General features: G+C 49.7%; 1 protein-coding gene across 1 annotated transcript in view; it reads right to left on the minus strand.

Annotated features, from left to right (window-relative positions):
- Nucleotides 1-22,591, minus strand: part of MYO18B (myosin XVIIIB) — a 276,767-nt gene that overhangs the window by 198,656 nt on the left and 55,520 nt on the right. The window contains exon 13 of the mRNA XM_083717843.1: nt 19,975-20,119. Coding sequence (XP_083573969.1) covers nt 19,975-20,119 — 145 coding nt within the window. The remainder of the gene's footprint in view (nt 1-19,974; nt 20,120-22,591) is intronic.

Genomic DNA, 22,591 nt, shown 5'->3' on the forward strand with positions numbered 1-22,591 from the left:
TTTTATTTAATTTTTATTGATTTTGATTCCTTATACCACATCAAACATTAAAACAACAAAAGAAACATACGAGACACACACACACAAAAGAAAAATACATAAAAAAACAAGTAATAAAAACAACAAGAAAAACATTACATAACATAAGACACCAACAAATTAACTTACACTAACTAAATAACTAAATCACACAACAATAATTGACTTCCCTTCAACTCGGTTTCGGAATGTGTTATAAGATTTTTCTATCTGCAGTTTCATTTCCTCAAAACTCTTTACGTCACAAGCGTTATATCCAGCCTACTGTGATTTTTAGATTTTTTACCTCTGTTTCAATGTATGCCATAAATTTGTTCCATTCGTTATTAAACTTTATAGCTTTTTGGTTTCTTATTTTCTGTGTCATTTTTGCTAATTCTAAATAATCAAATAGTTTGGATTGCCACTCGTTTATAGTTGGGGTTTTTGATGTCTTCCAATTTTGCGCTATTAGGATTCTAGCAGCCACTGTTGCATATTGGGAAAGTGTTTGAGCTTCCTTTTTAATTTCTTCTCCTATTATCCCCAGAAGAAAGGCCTCGGGTTTTTTTGTGAAGGTATATTTGAAGATTTTTTTTTAGCTCATTGTAGATAGATTCCCAGAACTTTCTGATTACCTTGCACGACCACCACATATGATAAAAATTGCCCTCCTTGATCTTACATTTCCAACATGATTTGTCACCGGTTTTGTACATTTTTTCCAATTTTACAGGCGTGATGTACCACCTGTACATCATTTTATACATATTCTCCCTGAGTGTTGTGCATGCCAAGAATCTCATACTTTTATTCCATAGTGCCTTCCATTTATCAAACTCTATGTTATATCCAAAGTCCATTGCCCATCTCACCATTACCTCCTTTACTTCTTCATCTTTGGTGTCCATTTAAGCAACTGGCTGTATATTTTCGATAGGAGTTTTGATTTGCTTTCTAATATTTCTATCTGGAATCTAGATTTTTTTCTCGTTCATCCCATTCTTTTTATCTTCAGTCCATATAGCATTAATTTGGTGAAATTGGATCAAACCTGTCAATTTGTTCTTTAATTCTTCATATGGCCTAATCCTCCATCCAGTCTCTGTTTTTACTAGCAAATCTTCATAGGTCCATCTTTCTCCTTCGATGTTTGTTTTTTTTATTGTTAAAATATTGATTGGTGATAACCACCAAGGGGTATTTTGTTCCAATAATTTTTCATTTCTTTCCCACACTTCTAGCAATGGCCCTCTAAAAATGTGGTTAGAAAATAGTGGACCTTTGTGGACCTTTCCCTTGTTATGCCATAGATAAGCGTGCCAACCAAATCTTATATTAAATCCTTCTAGATCTAACAGATCTGTATTTTTGATGACAATCCAGCAAAGACATGAGGCTTCATAATACAACTTTAAATTTGGAACCGCGAATCCTCCCCTATCTCTTTGATCTGTGAGTAATTTGAATCTAATTCTTGGCCTTTTTCCTTGCCGAATAAATTTAGAGAGTACTGCCTGCCAATCTTTGAATACTGAGGTTCCCCTGATTATCGGTATATTTTGGAATAAGAATAGCAATTTCAGTAATAAACTCATCTTAATTGCCACCATCCTTCCCGACCAAGAGAGTTTTATTCTGTTCCAAGTATTCAGGTCCTTCTTAATTTCTTTCCATGTGGTTGTGTAGTTATCTTCCATTAAATTTATATTCTTCATCGTTAACCAGATTCCAAGGTATTTTACTTTTTTGGTTACTTTAATTCCAGTCTGAGATTCAAGATAGTTTTTTACCTCTTCTTTCACATTTTTAGTCATCAATTTAGTTTTTGTTCTATTTAATTTAAAGCCGGATAGCTTTCCAAATTCTTCTAGCAAATCTAAGACCTTTCCGACACTCTCTTTTGGATCCTCCAATGACAACATAAGATCATCGGCATATGCTTTCAATTTATATTCTTTCACTCCAATTCTTATTCCGCGTATATCCCGCCCTCCCTAGCCGAAGCTGGGCTCAGGGCAGCTAACAACAATAAAACAGTACAAAAGTACAGCACAAACAACACTCTAAAATCATTCATTATAAAATTAATTAATTAACTAATTAATTAATTCAAGCCACTGGCAACCATTGGGCCAGAGCTCCGCGAAGATTGCCGAGGGAGGGAGTCAGGCTGTGCCCTGACCAAAGGCCTGGTGGAACAGCTCTGTCTTGCAGGCCCTGCGGAAAGATGTCAAGTCCCGCAGGGCCCTAGTCTCGTGACAGAGTGTTCCACCAGATCGGAGCCACAGCTGAAAAAGCCCTGGCTCTAGTTGAGGCCAGCCTAACTTCTCTGTGGCCTGGGACCTTCAAGATGTTTTTATTTGAGGACCATAAGTTTCTCTGTGGGGCATACCAGGAGAGGCGGTCCCGTAGGTACGAGGGTCCTAGGCCGTATAGGGCTTTAAAGGTTAAAACCAGCACCTTAAACCTGATCCTGTACTCCACCGGGAGCCAGTGCAGCTGGTATGGCACCGAGTGAATATGATCTCGCAGTGAAGACCCCGTAAGGAGTCTCGCTGCAGCATTCTGCACCCGCTGGAGTTTCTGGGTCAGTCTAAAGGGCAGCCCCACGTAAAGCAAGTTACAATAATCCAGTCTGGAGGTGGATCACAGTGGCTAGGTCAGGGCAAGAGAGGTAAGGAGCCAACTGCTTAGCTTGGCGGAGATGGAAAAATGCCGCCTTTGTTATAGCTGCAATCTGCGTCTCCATGGAAAGGGAGGTGTCGAAGATTACACCCAAACTCTTAACGGACGGTGCTGGCACTAATTGCGCCCCCGCAAGAGATGGGAGTTGCCCCCCCAATCCCATATCGTCCCATCCTAGCCACAGGACCTCTGTCTTTGAAGGATTTAGCTTCAACTGGCTGCCACGTAACCATCCAGCCACAGCTTCCAAACATCTGGTCAGTGTATCTGGGGCCGAGTCCGGATGGCCATCCATCAACAGATAGAGTTGGGTGTCATCGGCATACTGATGGCAACCCAGCCCAAAACTCCGAACAAGCTGGGCGAGGGGGCGCATAAAGATGTTGAAAAGCATCAGGGAGAGTATCGCACCCTGAGGTACTCCACACACCAAGGAGTGGCGCGATGACAATTCCCCCCCAAGCGCCACCCTCTGTCCCCGACCAGAGAGAAATGAGCACAGCCATTGAAGGACTGTGCCCTGGATTCCCACGTCGGCAGCTCTCAACCTCCAAATTGGCTATGAAGGGAAAAGTATAAGCGAGATTCTGTCAATAGCCAAGTCTATAACACCCAGGATGAGAGAAAGTGGAAAGAACCTAGGCAAGAGAGCGAACATGTGCTGGCCCTGAGCATGGAACCCAACCCCTACCGGGGTAGGGGCACCGGGAGAGGAAGAAGGTCCCAGGGAGGAGGACCCCCTAGCGCACTCTGACCATGGGGCCCCACTACAGGAGGATGCTATAATTGCCAAGAAGAAGGGCACATAAAAAAGTTCTGCCCATACCTCAACACAGGAGCCTATGGAGGACAGGAATTCAGGTCTCCTTATAACAGCTATCCCCCTTTCCCAACCCGTCCTAATACAACCCAGGGATATGGGGGCCAACCTACTGCATCCTATGGTCCTCAAGCACCTCCACTCCCACCACCCCAGAACCACTGGCCCCAACAGAACATGAAATCTCAAATGGCCACCTTAAATCCACCCAACTCCCATCGGACCAACACTACTGCTCCACCCATGCAGCCACCAGAATACCCACCTCCTCCTCACGACATAATGATGTGAGATGGAGAGCCTTATTGACAATTAAGAGGGGATCCCGACCAAACCCAAGCCATCTGCCCCGTCCTTGTGCTATCACCAGAAGACCCCATTTGCACGATTGAAATCGACGGGCATCCCTATGAACGTTTACTAGATACGGGAGCCACGTATTCAACTTTAGCAAATAGCCACCTGGAACCTGGATCAGAGACCAGAAAGGTCATGGAGCTGGACGGGATACCCCACACTTGTCCGCTCTTCCACCCAGCTAAGGTCAGTCCCTTGCTGGTGGAACACACCTTACTTTTAACTAGCAGCCCAGTAAACCTCCTTGGCAGAGACTTACTTTGCAAATTAAATGCCACAATAAAGTGTTCGGGAGATGGCATATATCTATACGTGCCTGAAGAGTCCGTCCCCACCTTCCAAGGAATAGTGCAAGATGCTAAATTGGAACGCCAATTTCCGGACCTCCCTCCTGATCTAGAGAATAAAATGCCCCCTTGGCTATGGGGTAGTGAGTCCACTTCAGTAGGACTTCTAAAATTGGCTATCCAGGTTAAGATTACTTACAGAACAGACCTTTCCCTTGCACTAAACAATACCCTTTACCAAAGGAAGCCATAGAAGGATTGACGCCTATGATTGAGGATTTCCTTGAAAAGGGGATCCTGGTTCCTTGCGCGTCACCCTGTAACACCCCCGTACTCCCCATCAAAAAACCTTTGGGGGAAGGGGCCCCAGTTTGTTACCATTTTGTTCAGGACCTGAGACTCGTCAACCAATTTGTGATACCACACCACCCAGTGGTGGGCAACCCAAACTCCCTTCTAAATGCAATCCCGGCAGGAACTACATGGTACAGCGCTGCAGATCTATGCTCTGCATTCTTCAGTATCCCTCTAGCCCCTGAGAGTCAATTCCTCTTCGCCTTCACCTGGGGACCTAGTCAACTAACCTGGACCAGACTACCCCAGGGTTATGCGGAATCGCCCACTATATTTTCTGCAATATTACACCAGGATTTACAGGATGTACATCTGCCTGGTCTACCTATCTGCTGTATGTAGATGACATTTTAATATGTTCTACCAGCGAGGAGGCGTGTAAATTAGACACAGAACACCTCCTTCTCGAGCTAGTATATAAAGGACACGAGGTGTCCCCTAAGAAGCTGCAATACTGCCAGCAGGAAGTAAAATACCTCGGACATATCCTGGGTATAGGCACCCGAAGCCTAGCAACTGACAGAATAGAGGCAGTCACCAAAATTCCCCTCCCCAAAACAAAGAGACAATTGCCAGGCTTCCTTGGTATGGCAGGCTTCTGCCGAGCTTGGATTGCCGGCTACAGCGAAATAACTAAACCCCAGTCCACTATGACCCGCCAAGATCATCCTGATGAACTGGTTTGGTGAGAGGAAGCCTATAACACCTTTGAACGCCTTAAGAGGGAATTACGATCTGCCCCCGCCTTGGGCCTCCCAGACTATCGCATCCCTTTCAACCTATTCATTCATGAACAAATGGGGGTAGCCTCAGGAGTTCTGAGCTACCCAGCCCTTCTGAGATCAAGAAAGGCCAGTGGCATATTACAGTCTACAACTCAATACTGCAAAGGGAGCAGTGAGTTGCTTGAGAGCCATTGCTGCCGCTGCACTCCTCCTTCAAAAGGCTCAAGAGACAGTGTTGGGACATAAGATCACAATCCATGTTCCCCACGCGGTCTCAACCCTTCTAACTCTAAGGGGCTGCCACCACTTCTTGAACCCACGTCTAAACCATTATGAAGCCCTCCTGTTAACTCCATCCAATGTCACTATTAAACGGGTCAACTCCCTAAACCCAGCAACCCTACTACCCCTCCCAGATGATGGCACCCTGCACAATGATTGTACAGAGGACGAGACTGAGTTCCAAGGTATACAACTCCCTGCCGACATTGACTTCAAACAAATGTACCAATCGGCCACTGAAGAGGAAAAAACAATGTGGGAATCCATGGGCGCCAACAAAACGGATGGTGTCTGGCTCCTCCCAGACGGCAGAACCGTCATGCCAAAAGCCTGGACTCCAAAATTTGTGAGGGTCCTCCACCAACAGACTCACTGGGGAAAGAGAAGACTAATAGACCATGTCCAAAGGTGCTGGTATGCTCCAGGGATAGCGGCTGCAGCCACAGCAGCCTCAAAGAATTGCATAACATGCCAAAACTTCAACCCCAAATGGGAGCCTAAAAGACCCCCAGGAGCCAGGCCTTGGGCTCAAAGGGCCCTGAGCCCTTTGAGAGTTTACAGCTGGATTTCATCGACTTACCCCAGTGTCAGGGGTTCAAACATGCCCTAATCATAGTGGACAAATTCTCCTCCTGGGTGGAGGGATTCCCTTGCAAGGAAGCAACCGCTTCAGTACTCGCCAGGGCCCTTTTACAAGATATCATTCCCCGGTATGGAGTACCCCGTCGACTGGACAGTGACAGGGGAACCCACTTTACTGTGGAGGTAGTCCAACAGGTGGCCCGAGCTCCAAAGTGGGAACTCCATACACCCTACCACCCAGCCTCATCAGGACAAGTAGAGCGCATGAATCAAGAGGTAAAGGTACAACTAGGGAAACTTTGTAGTACCACCGGACTAAAATGGGTAAATGCGCTCCCACTAGTTCTCCATAATATTCGGAGTGCCCCCACTGGACCGTTTAAACTGTCCCCCTTTGAACTTCTGTTTGGGAGACCCCCTCCCCCTGTTTATAACACTTTATTTCCCCTCTTGGAACTTGAGGTGGGGGAAGCAGAACTTACTAATTATGTCATTCAGCTCCAAAAACAGCTACAACATCTCCACAAGTATGCTGCCATAGAGGGACAGAATCTACCAATCAACGTCCCAGCACACTCCTTCCACGCCTGACTACATCACACTAGGTGCAAGGCAACACCACCGCCCCAGGAGGCGCAGGAGAGCCAGGGAGAGGACTACATCTTTGATGCCCTGCCTCCCGCCGCAACCTCCTAAATAAATGAGGATGAGGACCAACAGACCAGACCAGATCGGGGTCAGGATCGGGCCCAACAGACCGGACCAGATCAGGGTCAGGATCGAGCCCAACAGACCGGACCAGATACCACCTCCAAGCCCATCTGGACCTCCGAACTTGTCCCGGACACAACTGCCATTAAACTACGCCTCAAACGTGTTTGACAGCTCAACTAACAGCTCAACTGACAGCTCCACTGACAGCTCATTGCGTCATCATTTTCCTTCAGTGCTCCGTTTGACAGCTCAACTGACAGCTCCACTGACAGATCCACTGACAGCTCATCGCTTAGTCGCTTTCCTTCAACGCTCCGTTTGACAGCTCAACTGACAGCTCCACTGGCAGCTCACCGCTTCATCGCTCAACTCCTTGTTTCCGAGAGCCAACCCAGCCCTCCATTCATCTGGTTTACTACTTCGTTGCTGAACATGGAATTATTCCCCACCCTTTTTATCCTTTTTATCCTCTCCTCCCTGACCAGGATCTCCGCTTTCGCATCGAGCCACTGCACTGGATTACAAACAAACTACCGTATTTTTTGTTCTATAGGATGCACATTTTTCCTTCCAAAAATTAAGGGGAAAATGTGTGTGCGTCCTATAGAGCGAATGCAGGCTGCGCCGCTAAGCCCAAAGCCAGAACAGGAAGACGGAGCACTGCGGAGCACTGCGGAGCACTGCGGAGCACTGCGGAGCACTGCGGAGCGCTCCGTCTCGCTGCTCTAGCTTGGGGATGGCTGCACACACAGCCTCTCCAGGGCAGCGGGGTGCCTTCACCCCGCTGTCCTGCAGAAGCTAGCAAGGCTGTTCCCAAGCCAGAACAGCGAGACGGAGGGCTCCGTCTTGCTGCTCTGGCTTGGGGATGGCTGTGCGCACAGCCTCTCCAGGGCAGCGGGGCGCTGCACTCCAAAGGCTTCAGGGATCTTTGAGGCTGGCGGTGGGCGAAAGCAGCGCTTCCCCCCACTGCCAGCCCCACAAGCTCTGGTGAATGTACCTTGAATGCACCTTGTTTTAGAGGGGGAGAACAAGAAAAAAAAATTTCCCTGTTCTCCCCCTCCTATAATCCGGTGCGTCCTATGGTCTGGTGCATCCAATGAAGCGAAAAATACGGTACTGTCAGGGGTTCAGGGGCAGAGGCACAGGGGAGAGAGGAAGCGGAGAGCGAAGGGGAACAATCCGAGGGCAGCGTAGGGGAGTATGACAGTGGGCCGAGAGATTCCATGAGCTTCTCCAGCGATTCGGAAGATTCCCAGAAGGGGGCACCGATGGCCAGGGCAAGGGGGGTCCCGGGAAGGACGCACCAGAAGCAAGGGGCCAGCGGCGACTCCCAAAGCAGCAGCTGGAGATCGGGACCAGCTTCCCCACCAGGGCATAGCGGGGGGGAAGAGTCCCATGTGTCAGGGCCGGTTTCCCCTCCAGTGGGGAGAGAAGATGAGGCAGGGCTGACCACGCCCCTATCGCTGAGGGAACGGAGGGGAAGTCAGACCCAGCCAACCCCCCCGAAGGGGGAAGCAGCGACAGGAGTAGTGTAACGGTCAGGAGGAAGGTTGCCGGCTGGGCGCGCGCGCCAAGTTCAAATGTACAGGAGCGCGGGACAGCAGGGAGGTCGGATTGGGAGCCAGGTCCTAAAGCACGCCGGAAGCAGGCGGAAGAATCCGGGGAATCAGCATCAGAAGAGTCCAGAAAGGGCGACACCCCAGCGGGCAGAAGGACCCAGAGGAGAAAGGAGCAGAGGAGGAGGTGGAGCAAGGCTAGGGTCTTGAACTGGTGTCGAGGGGGAGGAGCTTCAGCGGTCCAGGGTCGAGACGTAGAGCTGCACGCCGCGGCTTTGAAATGGAAACTGAACCTTAATAAAGACTCTTGTATACAGCAAGAACTGGCGTTGGTCCTTTGTGAGCTGGGATCTTGGGCAGCTCTGACAGTAAGCTCCATCTCCTTAAAACCTTCGCAGCGTGAGTTGGCGCAGCGAGGGGCAAAACTTGGTGTTTTGCGAGCTCACGAAGATCGGCAAGGATGGCTTCAGAGGAGAAAGTGACAGCCCTGCAAGAAGCAGTCACGAGGCTTTCCATGGAAGTAGCAGCATCCAGAAAGAGAGAGGAGGAAGCAGTAGCGTTCTGCAAGGATCTGCAAACCAGGTGGGAACTTTTGAGCAAGGAGGGGCTGCCAGCTCCCAAGCCGGAGGGGATTGGCCTCGGAAAGAGGGGGGGCAGCATCGTTTCCCATTTCGACGGGAGCCTGCAGCAGTATCCTAACTTCAGGGCAGACATAGTTTTCGCGCTCAATTTGCTTCGGAAAGACTTTAGAGATGAGGAGGAGAAAGTGGGGTTCATAATAACTCATCTGCATGGGGAAGCTAAATCGTGGCTGCACAATTTATGGCGCGAAGGTGACCCCGCCCTCAAAGATTCTACAGCTTTTATCAAGGCTATGGACGCTTGTTTTCAATCAACGGTTGATGTGGATGTGGCCAGGAGGGAAATGCATGGGTTGAAGCAGGGGAAAGCCACTGTGAGACAATATCACTCCCGCTTTTTTGCGTTGGTAAATGCGCTGGGCTGGGAGAAAGACTCAGCTGCCGTCCGAGACCTGTTCTGGGAGGGGCTGAATGGGGCTGTGAAGGATGAAATTGCGAGGGGGGGAGAGGCCCAACAGCACCACGGAAGTCGTCCAAAGAGCGCTGGCGATAGGGGTGCGTCTGGAAGAACGCCCTTGGGGCAAGGATGACGGACGTTTGGGACGCACACCAGCCAGATCAACTCCTTTCCTACCCAGAGAGACAGCGCGCACCCAGTCCACGCCTCCAATGGGAGGGGGAGAAGAGCCGATGGAGATAGGTGGTGCCAGGGCTCAGACAGCGACCAGAGCCCTAACACCAGGAGCAGTAAAGGCAAAGCCTCCTAGAGGGAGCAGGAAGTGTTACATCTGCGACAGTGCACAGCACATGGCCAAGGAGTGTCCCCAGAGGCTCCAGAAGCACACTGCAGCCTCAGCAACAGTAAAAGGAACAGTTCAGCAGGAGCAACAGCTACAGGGAAACGACGAAGCCTGGCTGGAGGCAGAGGCACTGGGGCCCAGCCAGGCAAGTCAGTAAAGCAGTCCCCAGAGATTTTACAGCCCACAGACCCACTCCCGCCCAAACCGGTGGTGCAACTCACTGCATCGCTCCAGCTACCCAATGGACTCACTATGGAAGTGCCCATTACCATTGACTCTGGTAGTAATGCAGACTTTATAGGAGTGGATTTCATCAAGCAACATAGCATAGCGCTCCTGCCAGCCACGATGCCCCTGAAAGTAGTCACGGTCGATGGAAGAGAATTGCTGGGAGGACAGGTGGTACAGCAAACGCCGCCAATGGTGATGCGAATTGGAAATCACCGGGAAGTCATCAGCTTCAATGTCACCCACCTGTCAGACACGCCCATAGTATTGGGCATGAGTTGGCTGCACAGGCACAGCCCGGCATTAGCATGGTACCAGCGTCAATTGACCTTCTGCTCCTCCTACTGCGCAGAACACTGCATCCAGACTAGCCAGGAAGATGAGGGGCAGGAGGAAGACCCGCAGCTACACTTAGGCATGCTGCAAGCGGTACCCCACAAGTACAAGGTGTTTTTAGAGGTCTTCTGCGAAAAGGAAGCAGACAAGCTACCTCCCCACAGGCCCTACGACTGCAAGATTGACCTCCTGCTGGGGGCGACGCTGCCGACTGGGAAACTGTATTCCATGTCTGAGGACGAACTGCATGAACTCAGGGAGTTCATAGATCACAACTTAAAGCGGGGATTCATCCAAGAATCCAAAGCGGTGGGGGGCAGTCCCGTGTTTTTCGTGAAGAAAAAAGATACGCCCCAAAAGAGGCTTGTAGTTGATTACCGGGTCATAAATTCGAGGACGAAGCCCACGGCATTCCCCATGCCCAGGATCGACGACCTACTCGCGACGGTGAGGAAGGGACGCATCTTCACCAAGCTGGATCTTCGAGGAGCATACAACCTCATACGTGTGCGGGAGGGCGATGAGTGGAAGACAGCCATGTTTACGCCTTTGGGCACCTATGAATACCGAGTTATGCCATTTGGTTTACAAAATGGCTCCCATTGTTTCCAAGCCTTCATGCACCACGTGCTAGCGGGACTCCTCTACAAGACGTGCGTCTGCTTCCTAGACGACATCCTGATTTTCTCGGAATCGCAGGAGGCTCATGAGAGAGACGTCAAGGAAGTCCTGCAGAGACTACGGGAGCACAGACTTTACGCCAAACTGGAGAAATGCCAGTTCGACATGACGGAGGTGGATTTCCTGGGCTACAAGCTGTCCGACAAGGGACTTGCCATGGACAGCACCAAGGTCCGTTCGGTGTTGGACTGGAAGAGCCCACGCAATCGGAAGGAGGTCCAGAAGTTCGTCGGCTTCGCCAACTTTTATCGCAAGTTCATCAAGGGGTTCGCGATGGAGACGGCAGCCATCACGGACACCCTCAGCTCCAAGAAGAAGAAGTTCACCTGGACGGACCAGGCGGAGCAGTCCTTTCAGAGACTCAAGCGTCTCTTCGCGTCCGAAGAACAGCTGCTACACGTCAACCCCAGCAAACCAATGAGGGTTGAAACGGACGCCTCAGACAGAGCGGTGGGGGCGGTCCTGCTGCAGCAAGATCCGCAAGGGGACTGGAGGCTGTGCGCATTTTACTCCAGAAAACTCAGCAAGTCGGAACAGAACTACACCATCTGGGACAGGGAGTTGCTGGCCATTCATGCAGCCTTCAAAGCATGGCGGCACTTCCTCATCGGAGCCAAACGCACGGTGCAGGTCCGCACGACCATAAGAACCTGGAGTACTGGCGCACGGCGCGGTTCCTGAACCAGAGACACATCCGCTGGGCGGAGTTCTTTGCGGATTTCGACTTCAGGATAGAATACATCCCGGGAGACAGCAACGTCATGGCGGATGCGCTATCCAGGAAGCCGCAGTATCTCGAGGAAGCGGCACCGGTGGCGGCCAAGCACATTTTCGCACCAAAGGCGTGGGCGTGCGCTTCAGCTATCGTGGACCTGGACGCAGTACGTCGCGCGCTGCAGGTGGATTCGTTCACACAATCCAAGATGGAGGAGGTACGAAGAGGCACTGCGAAGGACAAGTTCCAGATACGCGACGGATTGCTCATCCGCAAAGGGGCCCTCTACGTGCCGGGAGACGACCTCTGCTCGAAAGTGCTGCAGCAGTTACACGACGCGCCCAGCGCTGGGCATTTCGGCAAGGACAAGACGGCGGAATTAGTAGCCAGAGACTTTTGGTGGCCCAAGATGAGGGGAGAAGTCGCGGATTACGTCACTAGGTGTGACACATGCCAAAGGGCCAAACCAGTACACAGGCCGCCGGCGGGACTGTTGGAACCGCTACAGACGCCGCTCTGACCGTGGGAGAGAGTGGCCCTGGACTTTGTCACAGATCTGCCCAGTTCGCGAGGCAAAACAGCGGTACTCGTGGTCGTAGACCTGTTCACCAAGATGGTGCATTTCATTCCTTGCACGAAGGTGGCCACAGCGGAACAGACAGCCAAGCTGTTCATAGACCACGTCTTCAAGGTTCACGGTCCATCCTGTCCGACCGGGGTCGTCAATTCATCTCGAGCTTTTGGCAGAAGCTGCTGGGCATCCTGAACGTCAAGATCAACTTAGCGTCGGCTCGCCACCCGCAGACCAACGGACAAGCGGAGAGGGTCAACGCCATCATGCAGCAGTATCTGAGATGCTATGCGAATCAACAGCCCGCGACCTGGGTGGACTACCTACTGCTGGCCGAGTTTGCCTACAACAACACGAAGCACGTGTCCACGGAAGTGACACCGTTCTTCGCCAACAATGGACGGCATCCCAGAACCTTCCCAGGATTAGAAAAAGTGGGGGAGGGGGACACACAGGGAGCAGAGGCTTGGGCAGAGGAATTGCGGGAGGTCCACGAGCAGCTCCGAAGGAATTTAGAACTAGCAAAGCAAGCATACAAGGTGCAGGCAGACAGGCACAGGAGAGTCGGGGAAGACATCCAAGTGGGGGACTGGGTCTGGTTAGCAGCCCAGGCAGTGCCGGCCAGGACGTTAGCTAAGAAGAAGCTCAGACACAAACAGCTAGGGCCTTACCAAGTAGAGGCACAAATCAATCCGGTAGCCTTCCGGTTGACACTCCCGGAGGGCTCCAGAATGCACCCAGTCTTTCATAGATCAGTGCTCACACCCTACAAGGAACCCCACAGGTTCCAGGCACCAGAGAACGCACCAGACCCACCCCGCAAATCGCCAACGGGGGGGGGTCACCGAGAGCAGGGCCACTCAACGAGGTCACAGAGATTTTGGACTCGAGATGGGGGGAAGAGGGGGTTGAATATCTCCTAGCCAGGGAAGGTACCCCGGCCAGCACCAACAGCTGGGTACCGTACTACGCGGTGGAGGAGCACTACCTCAAAGACGAGTTCCATGCACTCTTCCCACACAGACCTATGCCGGCAGATTATTTCGACGAATATCTCTTCACACCCACACTTTCAGCCAGCACGTTCCAGGGGTTCTCATCAGATGAGGAACCAGCACCCGACACACGCTCCCCGGAGGGACCACTCTCGGGGTCTGTTACAGACCGCTCTTATTGGTGGGACGATCAACCGGAGGTGGGGTGGAGCAGGGAACTGCTGAAGGGGCCTTGGCAGGCAGCATCCCCCGAGGCGACCGGGGGGGAGACGGACATGGACGTGTTGGGGGAGGATCCTGGGTTCGAGCACAGCTGCAGAGAGATGGAAGCAGAGGAGATCGACGTCGGCGAGCCCTTTCCGGACTGGCCGGACCCAGCTGGCCAGCTGCACACCAGAGGGGAAGAACTGTATCCCGCACTCACCCCCACAACACTGGAGCACCCGGAACCCGCATCCGAAGAGGGGGAGGGGGAAGGGGGGCTTCGAGGGGGGGATGGATGTCAGGGGTTCAGGAGCAGAGGCACAGGGGAGAGAGGAAGCGGAGAGCAAAGGGGAACAATCCGAGGGCAGCGTAGGGGAGTATGACAGTGGGCCGAGAGATTCCATGAGCTTCTCCAGCGATTCGGAAGATTCCCAGAAGGGGGCAGCGACAGGAGTAGTGTAACGGTCAGGAGGAAGGTTGCCGGCTGGGCGTGCGCGCCAAGTTCAAATGTACAGGAGCGCGGGACAGCAGGGAGGTTGGATTGGGAGCCAGGTCCTAAAGCACGCCGGAAGCAGGCGGAAGAATCCGGGGAATCAGCATCAGAAGAGTCCAGAAAGGGCGACACCCCAGCGGGCAGAAGGACCCAGAGGAGAAAGGAGCAGAGGAGGAGGTGGAGCAAGGCTAGGGTCTTGAACTGGTGTCGAGGGGGAGGAGCTTCAGCGGTCCAGGGTCGAGACGTAGAGCTGCACGCCGCGGCTTTGAAATGGAAACTGAACCTTAATAAAGACTCTTGTATACAGCAAGAACTGGTGTTGGTCCTTTGTGAGCTGGGATCTTGGGCAGCTCTGACAGGTACAATTTCTTGGACTTTCACAGTATCGAATCTGGGAGGAAATCCAACCCTGACTCAATGCGGGGCTTTGACTTCTGTCTCCCTGAGTCACTGACTCTGTTGCACCATTCATTAGCACCCAGACTTACCAATAACAAGTACTGGGAACTCTTTATACGAGACCAAAATCTCCAATGTATAGGGTCAGCTGTCCTCACTCTCAACCATCAGTATTATTGCCTGAGATGTAACAATGGGACTTACCTACTTTATGTCCAAGGAGAGATCTCTAGAAATCCGAACTGGACCGAAATTGAAGCCAGAGGGGCTACACACGTGTACACAGACTCACACCACCCTTCCGAAAATTTGATCTTTGGTTTCCAATGCCTTTTTATGACCCCTGAGCCATGAAAACTCTAACTACAAGGACTCCGCCTAAGGCGATTCTGTTGCCTATGGAACCTTGGACTCACTCACGACTGGAGAGGGGCAGAGTACCTGGAGAGTTGGCACCATCCTATACACCCCTCCCACACCCCTGTGTGGGACAACACTGGTCCTTTGAGATGTGGCGGGATTGCTAAGGACAGATGGCTCCTGAATACCACTGACCCACTATACCCAGTTGGCATCGCGCCCCAACAGCTTGGCACAGACCGCTCCTTCCCGGGAGAAGATCTCCTTTCGTCCTGGGAGCAGAACTCTTACATCAAACTTCTTAGCCTGGTGACTAAAGAAACTCCCTACCTGAACTGTTGGATCTGTGCCCATGCACCCAGCCACCTCCAGCAAAGTCTTCCGCTAGTTCCAGTAGCCATAACACTGGAACAATACCATTCCGGAGATGTTGCCTCCTGGAATTTAACCGCTTTAAACCTTACCCACCAATATCTGTACCTCACAGGTCCCACCAAGGGACCCCTCTGTCACCGCTTCACCAGAGAAGGGACCTCTATCGGAACTAGCACCTGCAATGTCAACCTTGAGATTCTAGCCACAGGACAAGTGACTGTCACTAACCCAACGCGTTTCCAGACCTTTCCAAACCTCACCCTCGCCTGGGCCAACGCAATCGGCCACCAACCCACTTGGAAGCCACAACACTTGGACCTTATACTATTGCAGTCCTTTGCATCTGGCAGAATGGAATTGTTCCTCAGTGGTTTGTTCTGGGTGTGCGGACACCGGGCATACACCTGGATAAGCCCACACATGTCTGGGTCCTGCTTTGTCAGATACATTGTCCCTGGGATTAGGGTCACCCTGCATCTACCCCCCGGGAGACAGAGGAATAAAAGGGAACCAAAGGACCTGTCAGATCTCTCCGACATCGCTGCCAATGGAGAGACTGTGGCTCGGGCACTGTTCCCTGCTTACAGAGCTGGATCTAACCACGTTGATATTCTCAGACTCACCGACAAACTCCTGAAGTTCATGCAAGAAGCCATTCAGATAACAGACTCTTTGGTATCTGAGCTCTCTGAGGTAGGTTACAAACAAGGATTGCTACAGACTTTTTATTGTCAAGTCAAGGGGGGACCTGTGCTTTGATAGGCACCGAATGTTGCACATATGTGACTGACCAAACCTTGAACATCACCGGACACTTAAATTGCATACACAAATTGGCAGGGAGGCTCAGTGACATTCAACATGAAGGACTGTCAGACTTTGATCTTTGGGGTTGGCTACCCAAATTAGCCAACCCCAAAGATTGTCAAAGGCTGGCTTCGACAACTACTCAAAGGGATCGTTTTGACCCTAGGCACCTAGGGTTTTAGACCCCCCCCAACTGTCAATCACTGTGCTCTGCAGGAGAAGGCCTGCTGCAGATACCCTCTTATTAAGAGGTCTGTTCTGCAAAATACAGGAGTCGGACCTTTAGTTTTGTGGCACCTGGCCTTCGGAATGCCCTTCCCTTGAATATTACATTTAGCCGTGATTCCTGCATTGCAGGAGCTTGGACTAGACGACTCTACAATTTTGTGATTCTATGACTGGAGAGGTGCCACCTCTTTTTGGTACTAGTTGAAGACCTTCCTCTTCCAACAAGCCTTTTAAGATTAGATATTTCCCAGTCTGCATCTCTACTGGAATGGTCTGTTTTTAAGAGGTTTTTATCATTTTATCACGTTTGCTGCCTTGGGCAACTTTGGGATATAAGTTTAATAAACAAACAAATACATTAATAAAAAAAAGTCCCTGACAAGAATACCACTGAATGCAGGAAGAGCAGAGGACTGGAGTTATAGGAACTAATTCATCTTTTTCTCTCTCAGTCCACTTCTATTTTGCTTTGATCCATTTTTAAATCTGTGAGTCCTTTGATTCCCTTTGGCAACAGAATCGATTTTTGGAGCAAAGGGTGAGCTGCTGGAAGAAGAGAGACAAGAGCTATTTATTTTTCCACTCCCAAACCCCTGAAAAATGTCAGATTTTGTACAGACATGTGATTAAATGAAGCAGGATGTGCCTCACTAAATAGCTGGTCTTGAAGCAGCCTGGTATTCAGTTCTTCCAAACAGGCCAATATTCTGCCTAGTCCAGATCTCATGGAGACCTCCTGTATGAAAGAGGCAAGAAACCCCACAGAGAACAAATGAGGACCTGGAAGAACCTTCAGAAGCCCCACAAGGCAGCCTGAACCATCTTGGCTGTTCTTACCACCACCGAAAACTGCCCTGACCACATTCTGAGCCCTCTCTTGATCCCTGATGCTCCCTCTCCGGACCTCAGGAGATGGCAGTGGACCCTGATGGGAAGCTCAGAGCTGAAACACAGGTACTTGCTTGGCTGCCAGAAGGCACCATCACAAGGCATCTTTTGGGGAGCAAAGGTCTACTCAGCTCCTGTGCCCACAGCATACACTTAAAGCACTATGACACCACTCCAGACAGTCATGGCTTCCTGGGAGCTGTAGTCTGTTGAGGATGCTGAGAGCTGTCAGGAGATTCCCCCTCACAGAACTTCATTAGTTTGCAGAGACAACACCCTTCCATTGCCCGCAATACAGTGAAGATATAAACTAGGAAGTATCTGGCCTAGTCAAGCTACTTTCGTGAGAATCAAACTTTTCCTGATGTGACCTTGCTGGAAAAGATTATAACAGAGATGAACTCACCTACGTATGTTTGAAACTTCCTCCCCTACCCTCCCAGAGCTACCCTCCCAGAGTAGCTATACAATCAATCCCTCTTCCCAGGAAACTCTGAGAACTGTAGTTCTGGGAGGGGTATAGGGGGCTCCTGACAATGCTCAGCACTCTTAACAGACTACAGCTCCCATAATCCTTTGGGGAAAACATGACTGTTTAAAGAAGTATCATAGTGCTTTAAAGGTATGACTTGAATGTGGCCTAAGCGTTGGCCATGGACAGAATGGGCAGGTTGCATTCAACTGATGGCCACTAATAAGACATTTCCCTTTTGCTGTAAAGAGCTGGGTGCAATGAGCTGGAGAAGAAGCAGAAGCCACAGCAGCAACCACCACCTTAGTAATAACCCATGAACTTTAGTGGTAATTTTACTATTGGAAACAAAGCTCCAACTATTCAAAATGCAAGGGAAATCTCCATGCAGTGTGTCACCCATAATCACCAAACTATCATGTGACAATTGCAGCAATAAAAAAGCAGGAACATGGGGATGCAATCACACTCTTTGCAATTCCCAAGTAATCTTCAAAAATCTGGAATGAAGCATTACAGGGCAATGAAGTGATCCTCTGTTTAGAAATCAACAAGCCACTGCTGTCAAATGTTGCCTTAGACAGGGTATCAAAGGCTTGATTCCAGAACTGAACCCAGAGCCTCAAAAAATTCCTGGATATTTCATACTATCTACAGGAAACTCTGGTATTAAGCATTTGGCAGGTGAAGGACATCATCCTAAGCAGTGAACTTTCCTAATTTTAAAATAATTATAGTTGATTAATGGTGCTGTGACATGCTACAGAGATGTATATAAATGGGCCCCCTAGCTGATTTCACAACACCGCAGTCCCAAAGTGCTTAGAATCCAAAGTACATAAATCACCAGGAGCTGCCTTTAGGTTAGAGCACATCTTCAAAAAAATTATGAAGAGCACCACCTTCTCCCTCCTTAATGCCCTCCCTACTCTCACTTTCTCTGCATTTAAATAAAGTCTTCACAAGCACGACTTCCACTGAAGATTCTTCTTGCTATAATTCAGACACAGCAACACCAAATCATAATCAGAAGAAAATAAAATACAGTTGCAAGGCCAGGCAGTGTTGATGGCACCTGGGAGACTGATGGGTAGGAGCTGATAGAGGAGCCAGCAGTATCAGACTCAACTCTGTTCATTACTATAATAAAATGGTAATGAAGGCTGAGGGTGCAAATTCAAAATGGAGCCAGATGGATAAACAAGTGCATAGGCACAGTGGCAGAGCTTCATGCTCCGGCACTGAGGGCAGAGAGCAGGCGGGGGCAGAGCTGGCACACGTCCTGGGGGCGCGGTATGCTGCCTGTGGGGGTGGGGCGCCCAGTGTGGGCGGGGGGGGGGGCAACCACGATGGAACCCCATTGGGATTGCTCTGCCGGGGGCGGTGCGCTCCCCCCGTCCCCTCTTTCTCCACCAGTGCATAGGCAGCACATGACTCTGCCTCTGGAACATGAATACACTTTCATGATCCTTGTATGATTTTGCTATCTTCTTGGACTACTGTTGTGCTGAATATTTAGCCCATTTTAAGGGAGCCAAGGGGTGGCTGTGAGAGTCCCTTCTCTCATTCTAAAATTATCACCCCAGGGATTTGCATTCTGCAGCTTTCCTAGGCAACCACTCTTCAAAGCCCAGGGAAAGGCACAATAAGGGAACTCCTACTAGGAGGCATATTCAGATCAGGAAGTGTGAGCAGCCCGGGAGGCTGAGGGGTGTTGAGGAAATCATAGCATTGTAAAGTTGGAAGGGCCTCCCCAAGGGTCATCTAGTCCAACCCCCTGCAATGCAGGAATCTCAACTGAAGTATCCATGCCAGGTGGCCATCAACCTCTGTTTAAAAGCCTCCAAGGAGTCTGTTCCACTGTTAAATGGCTCTTATCTTCAGAACATTCTTCCCAGTTTAATCAGAATGCCTTCTTTTGTTATTTGAATCTGTTGGTTCGGGTACCACTCTCTGGAGCAGCAAAAACAGGCTTGTTTCCATGAGGCAGCCCTTTACAATTCTATGGTTCTATGTAAGATAGCAAGTGGCTTAACATTTTGCCAACTCTGCAGTGGGTGGCACACTCTGCTTGCTGGCTCAGACAGAACACATATTGGAGGGTCTTGCACTTTCTCTGGCTCTCCTCCCACTCCAGGGATCTCCAAGAGCAGGCCTTGTGCAAGACCAGCATTATATGAAAACAGCAGCCTCTCAAGCAGAGAGGCTGAACTGAGATCCATTGACTTTCTGTAATGCTCCTAGAAGGATAGGCTAAAAGGGGAATTCAGACAAATGAGCCCAGGCAGATGGCTTGATTTTCTGAAATGCTGCACCATGCAGCCTGCAAAGCAGAGATGAGAGACAGGGACATCTCCATCATCTCCTTTCTCAGGCTGCAGCAGATGGATCCAGCACAGCAGTCTCCTTGTAGAACCACCCAGCCCAAAATGCCACCTTTGCCAGCCGTTGGTCTTACCTTTGCAAGCCCCTGCAGCACCCAGGTGGTAGATGGCAGCCAAAACTCGCCAGATGGCCTTCTGCTCCTCCACCACAATTCCCAGGATCTCCATGGCAGCCTGGAGCTGAGCAAATGCAGCTGAGGCCTTCTGCTTCTCTTCAGCCTGCAAGGAGAGAAAGGAACAGCCAGGTCTATGGCATGAGGGCATGGGTTGGGACCAGAGATACCAAGGTGCCTTCAGAAAGAATGGCAGCATACAAAGCACCCTTAAAAAGAACCCGACAGGGCCAGAACCTCTCCAAAATACATCACCTACATTGATTATTCTTAAACCAGCATGTGAACATAGGAAACTAAGAAAAACCTGCTGGGCCAGGCCAATGACCCATCTAATTCAGGATCCTGCTCCCACAGTGAATGCCCCAAAGGGAAACCCATAAGCAGGACCCAAGCTCAAGAGCCCTCTCCTCCCCTCCTGCAGCTTCCAGCCCCAGGTTGGCGAAGGTTCCAATAGAAGGAACCCCCAAGCTACAGAACTGAATGAGAGATAGTTCCTAGGTTACTTCCCTTGTAAGGATGGTAGAATCTTTCAGTTTCAGTTTCTTAAGTCACAGGCAAAAATACACCATAAATAATACATTGTGGGGGCCAGGCTTCTGCTGAGGGGGAGCAGAACCTCAGATAATGGAGTACTTTCAATGCTTTTCAATAATATTTGTGGATCTGCCCCTCCTTGGCTATACCCATGTCTTAAGTTTAGCTCTCCTCATTTCCATGTCACCTTAAAAATATTTTGCCACATTCCCACATCAGTTTGCAATTAAAAGAAAATATCACCAGCATTTTTAGTGCACATTTTTCATAACATGCACATAGTTTGTATGTATAACTTGCCTAATGTATTTTTGTAAAACTATTTAAATTAATGTAATACATTTCTGTATGTTATTTCCCTAATACATGCATTTCTGGACACATGGCTTGACTGGAGGACAACCTTGCAAAATTCAGCAAGTGTGGATTTCAAACAATGGCTGCACTTCAGTACTCATTTTGTTTTGGGAAGTGCAAATTAAGTAGGTTTGCCTTTAAATGCAAATTGAATCACATTTCTCCTCCATCCCTAGTCCCTTGTTGTGTTTGAGTGTCATCAACAGACAGAATTCAAAACAAAAAAAAATTCCTTCCAGTAGCACCTTAAAGACCAACAAAGTTAGTTCTTGGTATGAGCTTTCGTGTGCATGCACACTTCTTCAGATACACACAACGGCTACCTATCTGTAACTGAAGACAGAATTCAGTATGGCTGGGCTAAGCAGTTGGGAGGAGGTGCAATTCCTTATTCCTCCTCCCAATAAAAACATTACAAGTGGCAAGACTACCGGTATTTGGGGAGACAAAATATTCTCATTACTAAATACGCTAGCTTTGTGTTCTCCTGGGGAGGTGGTGGTGGTGTCAAAGGCTGGCCCTATCAGGAGCAACCATGACTCTTCTGCACATGGTTGTGTGGAGGCAAACATGACCCCTCCAAGGCACCTAAAATATATGGGTCTCCTCTTTTGCCTTATCAACTTTTCTGAGGAAAGGCGTTTACAAAGGGGGAGCCATTAAGATTCCAAACAGAAAACTGGATAAAATAAAGGAACCAGTGAGCTAAAACCTGGCATCATTCATACAAGAGAAAAGGTTTGTACATTTTCAGAAGATGTGCATAAAAGTTGAAAACCTGGAGGCAGAGATGACCCTACTTCAGAGCAGTAGATGGAAGTAGGGCTTCCATTTGATGAGCACCTACAGCTCTTGACCACAGACAAAGTTGCTGAAAGAGCACAGGGTGGTTAATCCTGCCATGTCTCTCCCACACTGGACATGACTGGGGTCATTCCCCAGCACTGGGCAGCTTTTTCTAATTTCAGGAAAGGTTCTCCGTTGCATCTCTGCATGATTGATTGTTGTTGAATTCCGTACTTCCAAGCAGTCTCTGCTAGGATGATTAATTCTAACTCTGGCAATTCTCTGTGTTGTGATTACTGACTCAGATACATGGCCAGAATCACCAGTCCTCCTCCAGTGAGGTTGCCTGACGCCTCTCTGTATGTCATAGCTCTGTGCTTCTTTCTACCCATTCAGAATGGATGAGTGACCGACAGGTGAGTGACTCTGACAGTCACAGGTGAGTGACAGAAACCCAAGGAAGGCACTTCTCCAAGGCTGAGTAATTCCTACTTAAATGTATTTGAAAAGTAAACCTTTTCAATAGTGTTTCCAGTTCTAATTAAGCCATGCTCTTGGCTACCAAACATTTGAGACTTGAGATCTTGAAGCTTTCAAAGGGGAGTGTGTTTGGCTCAAAGCAACTTTCTGAAACACTACAGCTGGAATAGACAGAAGGGCTGAGCATCCGCTGAGGATGGCAGAAAATCCCATTAACCAGCAAGTCCCAGAACTCTTTCAGACATCTAAGGGCCCCTCCCCATTCAACTTCCAACAGACAGCATGTGTCACCAGATCAGAGAACACACAGCAAAGCTCCAATCTGTCACAGTCCTCCTCAGTACTTCCTTGGAGTAGAGCCTCTGGCTGTGAGGCAGACCATTTCATTGGGAATCCTGTTTTGCTAAGGGTTTTTTTT

The sequence above is a fragment of the Podarcis gaigeae genome (genome assembly GCF_964106915.1).
Source record: "Podarcis gaigeae genome assembly, chromosome: 16".
NCBI classification, from domain to species: Eukaryota; Metazoa; Chordata; class Lepidosauria; order Squamata; family Lacertidae; genus Podarcis; species Podarcis gaigeae.